At 36.8% G+C, this 14,927-nt stretch overlaps 1 protein-coding gene across 50 annotated transcripts in view; it reads left to right on the top strand.

The window, feature by feature from the left end:
• The window catches only part of PCM1 (pericentriolar material 1), an 81,747-nt gene that overhangs the window by 37,086 nt on the left and 29,734 nt on the right, over positions 1-14,927 (top strand). For all 50 annotated transcript variants that reach the window (XM_082715550.1, XM_082715584.1, XM_082715580.1 and 47 more), the window contains 5 exons: positions 1,008-1,227; positions 1,330-1,475; positions 2,136-2,326; positions 4,332-4,503; positions 7,466-7,824. In XM_082715550.1, the coding sequence (XP_082571676.1) occupies positions 1,008-1,227; positions 1,330-1,475; positions 2,136-2,326; positions 4,332-4,503; positions 7,466-7,824 (1,088 nt within the window). The remainder of the gene's footprint in view (positions 1-1,007; positions 1,228-1,329; positions 1,476-2,135; positions 2,327-4,331; positions 4,504-7,465; positions 7,825-14,927) is intronic.

The raw sequence follows: 14,927 nt of genomic DNA, 5'->3' as shown, positions 1-14,927 counted from the left end.
GGATGCAGCTCAGCAGTAGGCAAATGGAAGAGATGCATAGGACAAGGGATGGGTGGGGGAAGGGGCACAGAGCTTTCATGTTCTCTCTGAGTGTGCCATCCTCCCAGCATTTCAGTGTGTTCACCAACCCAGAAGCTCTCCTAACCAGCTTGATAAGGAGTTTTTGTGGAAGTTTCATTCCCTAGGCACACCTGATTAAATCATTGGCCATTGACATTCAACTCACTCCAGACCCTCTTCCTCTTGAAGTTGGCAGTGGGGCTAAAAGTTCCAACCCTCTAAATACTTGGTTGGTTTTTTTAGTGACCAGTCCCTGTCCATGAAGCTATCTAGGGCCTCCAAGAGTCATTAGCTGTGGTTCAACTAAACTTAGCTGTGGTTCAAGGGGGTCCATTGTGAATAACAAAAGACACTTCTAGGTCTCAGGAGATGCGAGGAGTTTTGGGAGCTATGTTGGGAATTTGGGACAAAGACCAAATACACTTTATATTGTATCATAGAGTTTTGTCAAGATAAATCCCAACTAGACTGGATCAAGATTCATAAGCTTTGATCTTGGCTTCTTTTTTGGAGAGTTAAGCAAAACTGAAAATCATAGATACTGAAAAAGACCTAGCAACATAATATTCATTACTTTGTTATGGAAGATGGTTAAGTAGTTCCACTTGAGGATGGAATTTCAGGTGGCTAAGTTTAAAGCATGAAGAATGGAAAAATGCTTGTGATATAATAAAATATTTTCATTTTGTAGAATATAGAATTACATGGATTTGTCTGTGTAAGACATTAAAAAAGAGTAGAAAAAAATGATAATTCACAAGGCTAGAAATCTAGAATTCCCTTTTCCTCACCACCTCCCCCTCATTTCCATACTTTTGAAGTCCTTTGAACTTAAACTTTGATCTTAAGAAAATGTTGGTCTATGAACCGTGGTATCAGGATTTAGTGCCAGATTTTAAAAACCAAATAATTACATTTAATGACCTAGCTCTTTAAATCTGTGTTAGGTGGAAGAACAATCGCCCTTTTTCAGCAGATGGAAATTATCGTCCTTTAGCTAAGACAAGACAGCAGAATATCAGCATGCAGCGTCAGGAAAACCTTCGTTGGGTGTCAGAACTCTCTTATGTAGAGGAGAAAGAACAATGGCAAGAACAAATCAATCAGCTAAAGAAACAGCTTGATTTCAGTGTCAATATTTGTCAGACTTTGATGCAGGACCAGCAGGTAAAGTTTACTATGAAAGTGCATTTTTTGTATCTTGTTTCTGAAGCAGGAACATTTTTCTCAAGTCATCAATAACTGTTACGACAATTTGTCTTTCCACAGACGCTATCTTGTCTGCTACAAACTCTTCTCACGGGTCCTTACAGTGTGATGCCAAGCAATGTTGCCTCCCCCCAGGTACACCTTATCATGCACCAGTTGAACCAGTGCTATACTCAGCTAACATGGCAACAGAATAATGTGCAAAGGTAATGTGTTTCTTAGGAGCAGTAAAACTGTGTAGTAAATGCTAAAACTGAGCACGTGTTTTATAGTTATCTTCTGGGGGGGAAAGGACATGAGCAGAATTGAATATTCAAACGTTTTCTATACCTGAAAATTTTACTAACAATGATTTGCCTGATGTTCCCTTTTAATACTGTAGACTTTAGTTTTTAAAAATTTTCAGTGTTCGGGGCACCTGGGTGGCTCAGTGGATTAAGCCTCCGCCTTCGGCTCAGGTCATGATCTCAGGGTCCTGGGATCGAGCCCTGCATCAGTCATTTATCTGTCAAATAAATAAAATCTTTAAAAAAAACTTTTTTTTCAGTGTTCAACTTAACACTTATATCAGGTGATCTGTATGGTAATAAATTATATCTTGGTAAAATTCTTCATAACAAAAATATAAGAGTTTCTTATAGTTATGCTTTTTATCTGGTCAAAGTGGTAAGTGCGGTTCTTGTTCCAAAGGCCAAGTTATTGAAGTAAGCCTGCAGGACAAGATGTTTGTTGTAGTAAATATTAAAACAGTCCATCTCTTTGGCATGCTCTTGAATCACTTTTTACATGTACTTTTCTATGAAGGTATTGTAAATAGACCGTAATATAACTGATTTGTAAGTTACTAACTTCTTAAATATTTGTAGGTTGAAACAAATGCTAAATGAACTTATGCGCCAACAAAATCAGCACCCAGAAAAACCTGGAAGCAAGGAAAGAGGCAGCAGTGCATCACACCCTTCTTCTCCCAGTTTATTTTGTCCTTTCAGCTTTCCACCACAGCCTGTAAATCTGTTTAACCTACCCGGATTTACTAATATTTCATCATTTACACCAGGTAAGTGACTACAAACTTAAGAGGAAATAAATAAATGCAAAGTGCTTGACAATATTCTCCATGTCTATAATAAACTCCTTGTCTATTGCATGGAGTTTAATTGGTCTCTTCTGGAATGGTAGGAGGTGTATGCAAAGAAAGTTAGGAACTTTTCTACATTGATTCTTTGTGGTGAAAACTTAAGACTGCAGTGGTTGCTAATAAAATTAAATCAACTACTTATGAGAGGCTGCTTAGTCTTATAACTTTGAATTAATTTAGCAACTATTTATAAAGGAAGAAGGGTATTAACCTATCCTGTGGCTGCTGCACATCGGGCACTGTGTGGTTAGGGAGGATACGTTATAGACTAAGGTTTAGCTTAGGCTTAAATTTAATTTTATTTAGCTTTGGCTTTTATTTTTTCTGCACCTGTTATGTCTCAGATACCACATAAATGACTGGGATTCACATGAGTAAAATGAACGCTTAAAGTCATTTAGAATCTAGTGAGGAAGCTAAGCATGTCAGTAGGTGCTCTGTGCAGTGCCATAGGGATGGTAGCAGTGGTACAAATGAGGGGAGGGCAGGAAATTATCAGCAGGTCTCTCCCCGCACTCCCTCCGGAAAGCATGTTATTTAAAGAATGAACAAAATTTATTTCCAGGGATATTAGAGGAGAAAGGACTTCCTAATCAGTGGATCCGCTGAGAGTTACAAAGCAGTGAAAGAGTGTATCACATAGGGAATTTAGAGGTCATTAAGTATGGCTAGTGTCCAGGGCCTTAGCAGGGGAAGAGTAATTGATACAGCTAGAGAGCAGCAGAGACTTTCTGTGCAATTCAAAGGAGCTTAGACTTTCTTTTGCCTTCCAAAGGGGTCACTGAAGGATTTGGGGCAGGGGGATAGCATGAGATTTCTGTTTTAGGCATATCACATTAGTAATAGTGTTGCAGAGATTTGAGAGAGGAGCCAAGAGTATCCTATGTTGAATAGGAAACCAAAGGCTGTTTGTTGTAGTAATACCAGAGAAAGGACAGCTTGATCTAAGCCATTGGCAGGAGAGGTAAGAACTAGGAGTAAATCAAAAGACTTTCTAAAGGTAGAATAAATTAAGTGATCAGTTAGATGAGGTGAGTCATGAAGGAAGTGGAATTGAAGGTGTTTGCCAGGGAATATAGGAGGAGAAAAAGGGTTGGAAGGGCTGGAGGGCTTTGTGAATATAAATCAATAAAAATAGCAGTGTATTTTCTTAGCAGGATTATAAAAATAATAGCATTAACACATTTAACAAGCGTTTTAGTTCTTGAGCACGGCAGCAAACGTTTTTTGTGTGGCTTTCTAGGTAACAGATAATATTAAAAATAGCTCAGGCAGTTCCTTTACACCAATATGCCTCATGCCTGTGGCAGCCCTGGGCAAAGACTATTCATTCTTCACAAACTAATATTGTGAAGCCTTTTCCACCCCTTTTCCCCCACCAAGTTGTTAGTAGCCCCTTGCAAATATATCTCATACGCACTGTGTGGTAAGAACTTAGTTCTATTCTACCTTCCCAGTTAAAGTAGAGTAGAAAGAATATAAGCTTTGGAGTTGTGCAGACCTGAGATCTGACCTCCTCTTGCATTTACCAGCTGTTTAATCTTTGAGGAGGTTTTCTTCCTGGTAAAATTAATTTAATACCTATGTCATAGTGTTGTTTGAGCATTAAACGAAATAACATGTAAATAAATAATCCTCATCCCTTCAGAGCTAAAAAGTTAGAAGTAATAGTACTTGACATTCATTAGCTTTCCCGGTACCAGACGCTTATAGGTATTTACCTGTTAACTTTGTTTAGTCATCAGTGCCAAAAAGCTAGTGGGCTGAACTGTAAACCATGATTGAACAAATGAATATTAGTTTATTTTAACAGTTACTTGTTTTGGTGGATTAGAGTGACACATTTAATTAAAACTGTGTTTTAATTTTGTATTAAGGCCTTTAGGTACTTCTTTTATTGTTGTCTTACCTATTTCTTTATTAGGTATGAATTTCAGCCCTTTATTTCCTTCTAATTTTGGAGATTTTTCTCAGAATATTTCTACACCCACTGAACAGCAGCAACCATTAGCCCAGAATTCTTCAGGGAAAACAGAATATATGGCTTTTCCAAAACCTTTTGAAAGCAGTTCTTCTGTTGGAGCAGAAAAACAAAGGTACTTGACTGTGAACCTAATCCATTATTTTCTTAAATGTTACTTATATGATTATATCTAATTATATTTAATTTGCAAACACAGGAAGGATACTTGTTATTGTTTGGCTTGTTAGCATTAAGAATATTAAACTGATACTTTACCAGGTGTCTCAGGCATACATCTGCCACTAATCCTGATAATAGGAATAATTCATTGTTTTAATCAGAGTGAAGGATAAGACCTGACCCATAAAATGTCTCTTGCCTTGATTTGATATCTGTCCTTAAGTTCACGTTAGGGCTAGAAACTAATATTAACTACTAGGTGATAGTTGTAAAGTGATGGCTCCTTGATTCATAGCTTCTGATTAGAATACGTTCTTAAGGCCTATCTGAATGTAATGTTGAGCACTATTACATTATTGATAGATGCTATCAGTCATAGTCAGGATTTCTTTCTCTGTTTCTCAGTGTTAACATATTTTTTTCCTCAGTGTTATTATTTTTTAATATGATAGTCTTCCCACATAAAATTTTTGACTCAGATAGTGTAAGACTAGTTGGTTGAGTCAGGTCAATCATTCTATATATTTATAGCTAAATAAATAACATTCTTAATGATTGTGCTAATCCAGAAAATGATTTTGATAGCCATCTGGTAAAACTATAGTCTTTTTATTGTTACTCGTACTTACTTAAGAAAAAAACTTTTTAGGATGAAAAATTAGAGGTCAGTTCAGACTATACTTCTGTGAGAAGTATCTCTTTGATTTTGTCTTTGCAGACCTTTACAAATAAAAAAGTCACATCACTTTTCTCTTTAGTTGTATGATTGGGCATGTGTTGGAGCACTTAAGTAATCATTTTGGCTCTATTTAATTATTAAATCATGGATTTTTTTTAAACCTGATTAAACAAAACCTCTTAGAATTCAACTGTATTTGACTCTAGGAATCCTATGGTTGACCTCCCTGACTTTTTCTTAGATCTACTAACCACTTCTTTCAATTAAACATCCTATTGCTCTTTAAAAGTACTCCGTTGTCAGAGCCTAACGGTGTTTAGGGCTCAGTTGCCATTCAGAAATGATGTTTGAGTGAATTTCCATCATAAGCAATAAACATTTGTTCAAAGCTTTAGTAAATAGCTTTGCTATTGTAAGGCCCCTACTTTATTATTATCCACATTTTATATATAATTAATAGTAAAAAAGGGTGGATTTGGATTATTAATATTGAGATATTTGACCTACTTCAGATTAGACCTCATTTCCCCCAAATGTCAGCTGACTTTAATGGCTAGAGATAACAAGAGGTCAGATGAAACACTGTAGTGAGCTGGGGTCAGAAAACTTACATTGGAAAGGGCTTGATGATAAATATTGCAGACCATTTATTTCTGCCATTTTTGCATGAAAGCAGCCATAAACAATATGTGAACAAGGAGCTGTGTTCCAATAACACCTTATCTATGAGTACTGAAATAGGAATTTTACATAATTTCTGTCACAAACAATTTTTCTTCCTTTGATTTTTTCAACCATTTAAGAATATAAGAATATTTTATTTTACTTTTTGTAAGAATCATTTTAGGGGTACCTGGGTCGCTCAGTCAACTGAGTGTCCCAACTCTTGATTTCGGCTTGGGTCATGATCTCGTGGGTGGGACCAGGCAAGCCTCAGGTTGGGCTTTGTGCTAAGTCTGCTTGAGATTCTTTCTCTCCCTCTCCCTCTGCCCTCCCCCTTCTCCTAAAATAAATTTTAAAATCCTTTTTTTTCCTTTCAAAAGAAAGAATCATTTTAGCTCTCAGGCCATACAGAAATAGCTAGCAGGCTGAATTTGGCCTGCCGACTATAGGTTTGCTAATCTTGTGTTAATTTGAAACCTGGAGGTCAGTGTCTCCTAAATCACGTTCTTCAGAACACTATTGTTCATGTCAGATTCTGTGATAAAAATTTTGGACATTTTGCTCACTATGTTCACTTCTAAGACATTTGTATAGGACATTGGCATGTTTAAAGTTTTGAGAAACCTTGCAGATATGTTTAACTTTGTCTCTTGTTTGCCAAATTTAGGTGGTCAGCAAATACCTTTTAACATATTAAGCGATGTCAGTGTTTAGCAGATAAAATTTGGAAAATGACACGAGACCAATAGAACTAAACTGTACTTAGTGAATGGAGGAATAAATTATGAGTTGCATGGACAGTTGTTTTCACCAATTCCAGTTCTATTTTGAACTGCTTTTGGTGACACAAATTTGTGTATATTGCCAACCCTCTACTACATACAACTCTTTCTCAGCTCTTCCTCTAAGTGTTTTGTTTTTTTCTTGTGTATTCCATTGTTTTTTAAAATTTTTCTTTCCCACTCTTTTTCATCATGAGTGCTAGATCTTTTGATTGCAGCTTTTGCCAGTGAAAATGGTTTAGTGAGAAGGGTCTGATACTAAAGTTTAAAGGGGCCCCTGGGTCACTAAGTTAAGCATTCAACTCTTAATTTTAGCTCAGGTCATATCTTAGTGTTGTGAGATCGAGCCCTGTTTTGGGCTCCACGCTGGGTGTGGAACCTGCTTAAGATTCTCTCTCTGGGGTGTCTGGGTAGCTCAGTTAGTTAAGTTTCAGACTTCAGGTCATGATCTCAGGGTCCTGAGATTGAGTCCTCTGTTGGGCTCCACACTCAGTGGGGAGCGTGCTTGTCCCTTTGTCCTTTCCCCTGTTTGTACTCTGTTCCTCTCTCTCTCAAATAAATAAAATCTTAAAAAAAAAAAACAAAACAGATTCTCCCTCTCAAGAAAATATTTAAAGTATTTAAGGACATTAATCTGTATAATATTTACATATTTAATATATATTTTATGAAAATGTTTTTAGAGCCTGTTAATGTTTTTATTTGCCTAAATCTATTTACTATATCTGCAGTTTTCCAGTAAACATAGAACTCTGTCATCATATCTGTAAAAATTTATTTTCATTGGTAAGGAATCAAAAACAGCCTGAAGAGGAGGTGGAAAACAGTAGGACACCATGGTTATATGACCAAGAAGGTGATGTAGAAAAACCATTTATCAAGACTGGATTTCCAGTGTCTGTAGAGAAAACTACAAATAGTAATCGCAAAAATCAATTAGATACCAGCCGGAGAAGACGCCAGTTTGATGAAGAGTCATTAGAAAGCTTTAGCAGTATGCCTGATCCAGTGGATCCAACAACGGTAACCAAAACATTCAAAACAAGGAAAGCATCTGCACAGGCCAGCCTGGCATCTAAAGATAAAACTCCTAAATCAAAGAGTAAGAAAAGGCATTCTACTCAGTTGAAAAGCAGAGTTAAAAATATTGGTAAGTGTCAAAATTTGTTGAATATTGATCGGTGTAAATGTTGATAACTTTATTCTGGCACGTTGACTTACTTCATTTCATTGTGGCTAAATGGATAAGCACTGTTCTAGGCCTAGTTGAATAAAGTTACTTTTAGTCACCTTCATAAGTTTTTATATAAAATTTATCAAATAGGGTTTAATGTTGTAGATATTTTTGTATTTCCTGTGTGTGTGGTTACTACAAGCTTAGAAGATGTTTTGTAAATCTTGTAGGTTACTAAAGGTTGCCAGAGGGCCGAATTTTTACTGTCGTTCATTCTTTTCACATTCTATTTTACATTCTTTTTACATCTTATCCTACATCCAACACTTTGTTATGATTTCTGGTGAAACCACTTCTAAAACAAGTTTGCTCTTAGTCCTTACGGAAGTTAAATTAATAAGATGAAACATTAACCCTTGCTTTATTGAATCTTCTCATTGGATAGCCTATCAAAGTTCTTTTAATAGTGTTAACTACATGCCATTTAAAAAAAATAGGTTTTTCGAATTTTGAAGGATTTATTCAAGTCTGATGCTAGGTAGAAATAGTTTTATTAACTAGAATCTGATATATTAGAGTTAAAGGATCCTCCTTTAAGTTTGCTAGGGATGCTTTTCAGCTTTTTGAGAGGTTGTTCTGCGTTCAAGGAGATTGTACTTAGTGCTTAAGGACAATGTATTTAAGACTTACAATCAGAAAACTTTGAAAAGTCACCACATACAGCTCACTCTCTTGGAAGCTCCCAATATATGCAAGGATATGAGGTCCTAGGAAACCCTATGGTAAAAAATCCACTTGTAAATATTTGCAGCCTTCATAGTAGCCATTTTTGGTTAGTGAACCATTTGAAAAATCTGATGAAAACTGGGTGTAAGAAAGACTACCTACTCTTTTATTTCATTTCAGTTCTTATAACCTTCATGTCCTTGGCTCCTACTGCTGCTCCCATCTAAAGAGTCTGATTTGATGGTGAAACAAGCAGATTTGAGCAGGGTTGATAATTTTCTCAGCACACATGTTATTATCTTTGAAAATATTTTATCATTATAGGTTTGGGAGGAGCTGATTTTATGTAGCAGATTAGTGATACAAATGAATGAAAATCCAACTACTCTGCTTTCTCCAAGATGGCTCTTGGTGCCACCAGAGAACACTTAAGTAGAAAATGAACCATGGCCATGTTTAGAGAGTGGCCCTTTGGATAACTCATTGAACTTCCTATCTCTATTACCTTACCCCAACAGAAATGCTTTTTTTTTGGCCATATGAATAAATGAAGAAGCACTAATAACTTATTTTATAACATTTTCTCATTCAGCCAGTTAAATGTGCTAGGACAGTGATTCTTAAGTTTTAATTTTTCTCCATGAGAATCTTGTTTAAAGGCAGACTGATTCTGTCTGGGTAGGGACCCAAAGGTCTATATTTCTAACAAGTTTCCATGTCTTGTTGATCTTGGTTTGTGAATTTCATCCTAAGTAGCAGGGTCTTAGGGAACCCTTAAGCCAGCAAATGGCCATATCTACCTAAACCTAGAAATAATTGGCATATTTATTTTTGAAACCCCTTTATTTTGAGGAATTACGGTTCCGTATATATAATTCAGCTTTTTTCTTTCAAGGCAAAGACTGATGTTCTGATCTATGTGCCCTCTTCCATTACAAGTGTAAAAATACCTGCCAGAAACACAATATACACATTTGTTCGACAGGCATTCAAGATGATCTGTCAGTGAAAGCCCTACTTTAAGACACACACAAAAATCAAAGACTTGATAGAATCTAACTAATCTATGCAGAGTCAAGCTAATATGGAGCAAAATCAAATCAGTCAGCTAAACCCTTGCTATCCACAGTGGGAACTATGGACAAGTAGCATCAGTATCTGTCTGGAGCTTAATAAAAATGCATGCTTGGGTCCCACCTTATACCAACTGAATTAATACACATTGCTTTTCAGTGTGCATTTTAGCAAGATTCTAGATGTTTTCAATATGAAAATGTGCTCATTAAAGTCTGGGAGGCACTGATCTAGACCACTGCTGTTTTATGGGATAAGAATAGCCATGATTTCTTAGAAAATGGGATATTTACTAGTCTTTAATATAGGTGGATGTAGAGAATATTGGAAGGCATTCTAAACTGTAGTAACAATGAAAACAAGTTTAGAGGCGGGAAAAGAAGATGAGAGCAGTTGGGGAAGGCAATAGGATATGAGAAATAGACCAGTGTGGTGGGACTGGAGTTGCTCTCTTGAGAGAGGCAGCACAGCAAGTTATGCTGTACCAGATCTACTAGATTGAACTGTTTATATATGTTTTTGCACTTGGGGACAGTTTTCAGAGGTAGCATGCTAAATCTTTATTGAACTTAGTTTCTACTGATGGTAACATATATTAATCTTTAGAAGGTCTTTATATGTAAAGTTACATATCACTGCATGTGAAGTAAGGTTTTACAAATTATGTGATAGTGATAATCATCTTTTAAACTTAAATTCCAATTCAGACTTTCTGAGTTGAGCATGTTTCCTTGCCTTTCTGTGTGCTTCAGGTATCAGACCTGTAATCTGGCTACACACTACCAGGTCCATTTCCTTTTCTGATGCTATCAGAGAGCAGTGGGATCATATAATCTAGATCTTCTTCATTCTTTTCTTTGAAAATTGGATAGAAGTGTTAATATACTGTAACCATCCCTGAGTCTTTTTATTTCTCTTCTCTTCCCTTTCCTTTGTTTATGAATGAAGATTGAGATGAAATGGATGCCAATTGTTAGGAAGGGCAAGGCCTGACAGATGTGGCCAGGAAAGAAACAATCCTTTTTAGATTCAGAGAGCTGATTATTTACATAGAGAAAGTAAGGGTAGCTGGAAGTCCCCACTCCCTGTGTTCTTGTCCTGTGGGCCACAAGGGGAGGACTGAAACCGAAGAGGCCAGGTGACCATTACAGCCTGAGTGGGGGGACCCCTGTTGTTGAGGAGCCAGTATTGTGCTGCAGCTGCTACTGACCACTCTGTAGTCTGGAGGTGTGTCCTCAGAGTGTGAGGAAGAAAGGTCTCCTCTTTCCTCAGAAATGAGGAGGAGATGAGAACCTCTTCATGACAGATTTATAGATGGCCAAGTAGCAGTTCCTCACAAGCCTCCTGTGTTCTTGTGTTCCGTGCTCCAGGAGGATCATCAGGCCTTCTGCCAAGACTTAGGCTCAGCTGCAGTTCAGTCTTTACCTTTATGGCCTGTGTGGATATGTGTAAGGTCTCCAGGGTGCCACCAGAGGACATGGCTGAGCTGTGTCCCTAAAGTGGAGACATAGCTTGAAGTACTCTTTTTTCTGACTGTCTCGCCACTGGTGCTGAGAAAAACAGATTGTTTGCAAGGTACAGAGTGACAAATGGGATAGGAGGTCACACCTTTCCGCTAATGACGGTTATGTGGTGGTGGTGGTGGTGGTGGTAGACTAGCTGGCCTAGCCAGTGAACTCTGAGGTATCATTAACCTTCATTAATTCCTATTTATCTATTACTTTTGGCAGTTATGTACCCTTATTTGGTGAACCTGTTTATGGTAAGGTCAAAAGTAACCCAAGAGGGCTCCTTTTCTGAGAGAGCAAAAAAGAAATCAGGAACCCAAATATGAGATGATAATGTCCTAACTTGAATGATGTCCTTAAAAATAAAAAGGGAAGGTTAACTCCAGATTGGATATGACAGAGAGTAAAATGACAGTATATTGGGAACTTACTTGTTATTCGTAGAGCAGCTGTTGTGGTCTGGGGACTGTAGTAGCAAGGCTTTAGATTCTGTTGGCTCATTCAGTGAATGTCAGGGGCGAAGATCAGAGCTCTACCGTTCCCGGAGAAAACTTGGTTGGCGGGCCAACATCCAGGCACCTCCTATTCTTGACATCTCCCTTCCTTCCAAGAATAGCAGGCTTTTGTCACTTCAAGGTACTAATGGGAAAGTACAAGTAGGTGGCATTCCCCCTACCTTGCATCTGGGAGAGCATTTGCCTTTGCAGCCGAGGAGACTGAATAGAGAAGCTGCTTCTTACTATCTCGATGTCTGACAACTTGCTAGCAAAAACACTGCTTTACCATAGGAGTGAGACTTCCAAGAGTACTGTCAGCATGCCAGGGCAGCTATCCAGCAGTGGAGTCCAGCCTTAAGGGCAGATATGAGTCCTGACTAGCCCAGTGAATGTAAGAATGCATGTAAAAGGGACCAATAGCCAGAGAGAAGACAGAAAGCAGAACACTAGAACAGGTAAAAGCAAGTAAAAGCAGTTATTGAAGGATATACACCCTTGAACAAAATCATAAAAAAACAGGCAGATTGAGTTGTAACAAATTCTGTAGAACTAAAAACATTTTTGGTTCTGTAGAACTAAAAACATTTAATGTTTAGACTGTTCAAAAAAGAGGATGGTATTAAGTCCCAAATTACTGGCCTAGAAAATTGAGGGAAAGAATTAATGCTATTGTACAGAGCAGAAAATACTAAGATAAGATCAAGAGGAAAATGATTAGAGGCTCGATGACAAATTTTGGAGATATATAGGGAATACCAAAGGAGGAGAAAAAACAGGTGGAAAGGCACTAATTAAATAAATAATAATAAAGGGGAATCTTTAATGAAGAAAGACTGATGAGTGCAGATCGAAACACCTAACTGTTGTCCAGCCAGGAGGCAAGGGGTAAAAGATACACATACCTCCATGTATATTCTGACAAAATTGCTTAATTCCAAGGAAAAAGTAAAAATCTAGTAAGCTTCCAGACTGCAAGAACAAATTTCATACAATGAGAAAGAACCAAACTGACATCAGACAAGAGAAGAAATAGAAGAAAGTGAAATAATGTCCAAAAAAGGTACTGCAACTCAAGAATCCTATATTCAAACTAGAGCCTTCACTTGTCATAGTGAAAAGATCTTGGTGCATCTTACCTGAGGAAAACAACAGAAACAACATATGAATCAAGATTAGACACCTTTATAGGGAAAGGTGAAAAGGGGAGATAATAGTTCAGTAAAGAAAATAGTAGATCAGGGAGACGAACCATGAGAGACGCTTCATCTCACAAAACAAACTGAGGGTTGCCAAGGGGAAGGGGGTAAGGAGAGGGAGGTAAGTTATGTGCTATGAAGTGTTTAAACCTGGCAATTCACAGACCTGTACCCCTGGGGCTAATGATACATTATATGTTAATAAAAAGTAAAAAATTATATTAAAAAAAAGAATTAACTTTCGTGGAGTGCCTGGGTGGCTCAGTCGTTAAGCATCTGGCTTTGGCTCAGGTCACCATCCCAGGGTTCTGGGATCAAGCCCCACATCGGGCTCCCTGCTCGGCGGGAGGCCTGCTTCCCCCTCTCCTACTCCCCCTGCTTGTGCTCCTTCTCCCACTGTCTCTCTATCAAATAAATAATTAAAAAAAAAAAACCCAGTAGATCAATCTCAGTTACTAATATAAATTCGAAAGTAAAATATTAGCCAATTTAATCTCCCAGTATATCAAAAAGAGTATCAGACTGTTGTCAATAGGGTTTATTACAGAATTGTAGTCATGGTTCATTATCAGGAAATCTGTCAACATAACTTTCATGTCAAGAAATTGGAGGACAGAAGTCCTATAACAGGACTTATGTTATCTCATCTAGCAGTAGATGAGATAAAATTTGAAGTCATTTCTAATAAAAGTCACAAGTAAAATGCATCTAAGTAGACAGTTACTTAATAATTAAAATAATGAAAGCTGTTAGCTAATGCCAGTCACAAATGACATTGTAAATGAAAATACTCCAAATATAATCTACATCAAAATTAGAAATTAATCAGGGATTCCCTCTCCACCACCATTGTTATCTAACATTGTTTGGAAAATATTATGACAAGAAATTAAATAATTGGCATAAATATTGAAGAAGGAGGAAAAACAAATTTTTACTTTTTCTGAGAAAGCCCAAGAAACACTGGAAAATAGCTACTAAAGTTAACAAAGTAAATTGGTAAAGCAGCTGGTTATGAAATAAGTTTGCAAATATTTTTCTCTATCCTAGTAACACTCAGTAGAATGGAAGTGGGGGGAAGTAGTCTTCCCATAGTAGTATCCAAAGCTATTGGGGAGGAAATTCTTAGGAATAAATTTAACAAGGAAAGTACCAGATCTATAAAAAATTATAAACATTTTTGAAGAATACAAAGCAAGATTGAGCAAGTATGAAAAACAAAACTGTGTTTTTAAAAATTGTGTAAAATTATTAAATACCAGTTCTCCTTGAGTTAATAAGTGCTTTTAATGTGATTCTGTTTTGAATCTTTGTGGACTGTTTTTGAAATTGGAAAAAAAAAATCTCAAATCTTATTGGGAAGGAAGGGTAAATGTCTAATAATAGCCAAGAAAAGAAACTACCAACATAGGACTTGCCTTACCAGGTATTTAAGCATTCTGTAAAACTTCTTTGACTAAAAGAATGAAGATGGCATTGGAATAGATAAATTAAACAGATAGAATGCCCAGAAATAAACCTCAATAAATACAGAGACTGAATATATTGACCAAGACTGCATTTTATTTCATTGGGAATAGGGTAGGTATAACCAAGTATCCATGTGAAACAAAATAAAGTTGAATTCCAAACTTGTGCCATATAGCAAGGAAAATTTAGACTAATATATAGTCTAAATATAGTCTATATATAAAAAATTATAGTTTATATATAAAACCTATGAGTGGGTAAGACCTTTTAAATCAAGTCATATTGCATACAGGTTATAAGAAGGCAGACATACCTGATTAATGCCCATTACTCTTCTCTCTGTTATTTACGTTTTACATAGATTGGATGTGATTCTTTCTTGTATTTCCTAATACTGAAAAATGGTAAACTTGGAGACCAGTAGAGAATTTGGATCATATAAGGTTTACAGTATAATTTGAGTTGGGATGTACTCATGAAGGTGGTTTCAAAGGATGATGAATTGTTAGAATATTTTAACTGTTACCCCATCCTTCCAGAGGTTGTCATAAGACATTGTATTTACTGTTTTCTATTTATACAGCATTCTAAATTGAGTACCTGTGCTA

This window comes from Mustela nivalis (genome assembly GCF_964662115.1).
Source record: "Mustela nivalis genome assembly, chromosome: 20".
Classification (NCBI taxonomy): Eukaryota; Metazoa; Chordata; class Mammalia; order Carnivora; family Mustelidae; genus Mustela; species Mustela nivalis.
This window is presented reverse-complemented; position numbering and strand designations above follow the sequence as displayed.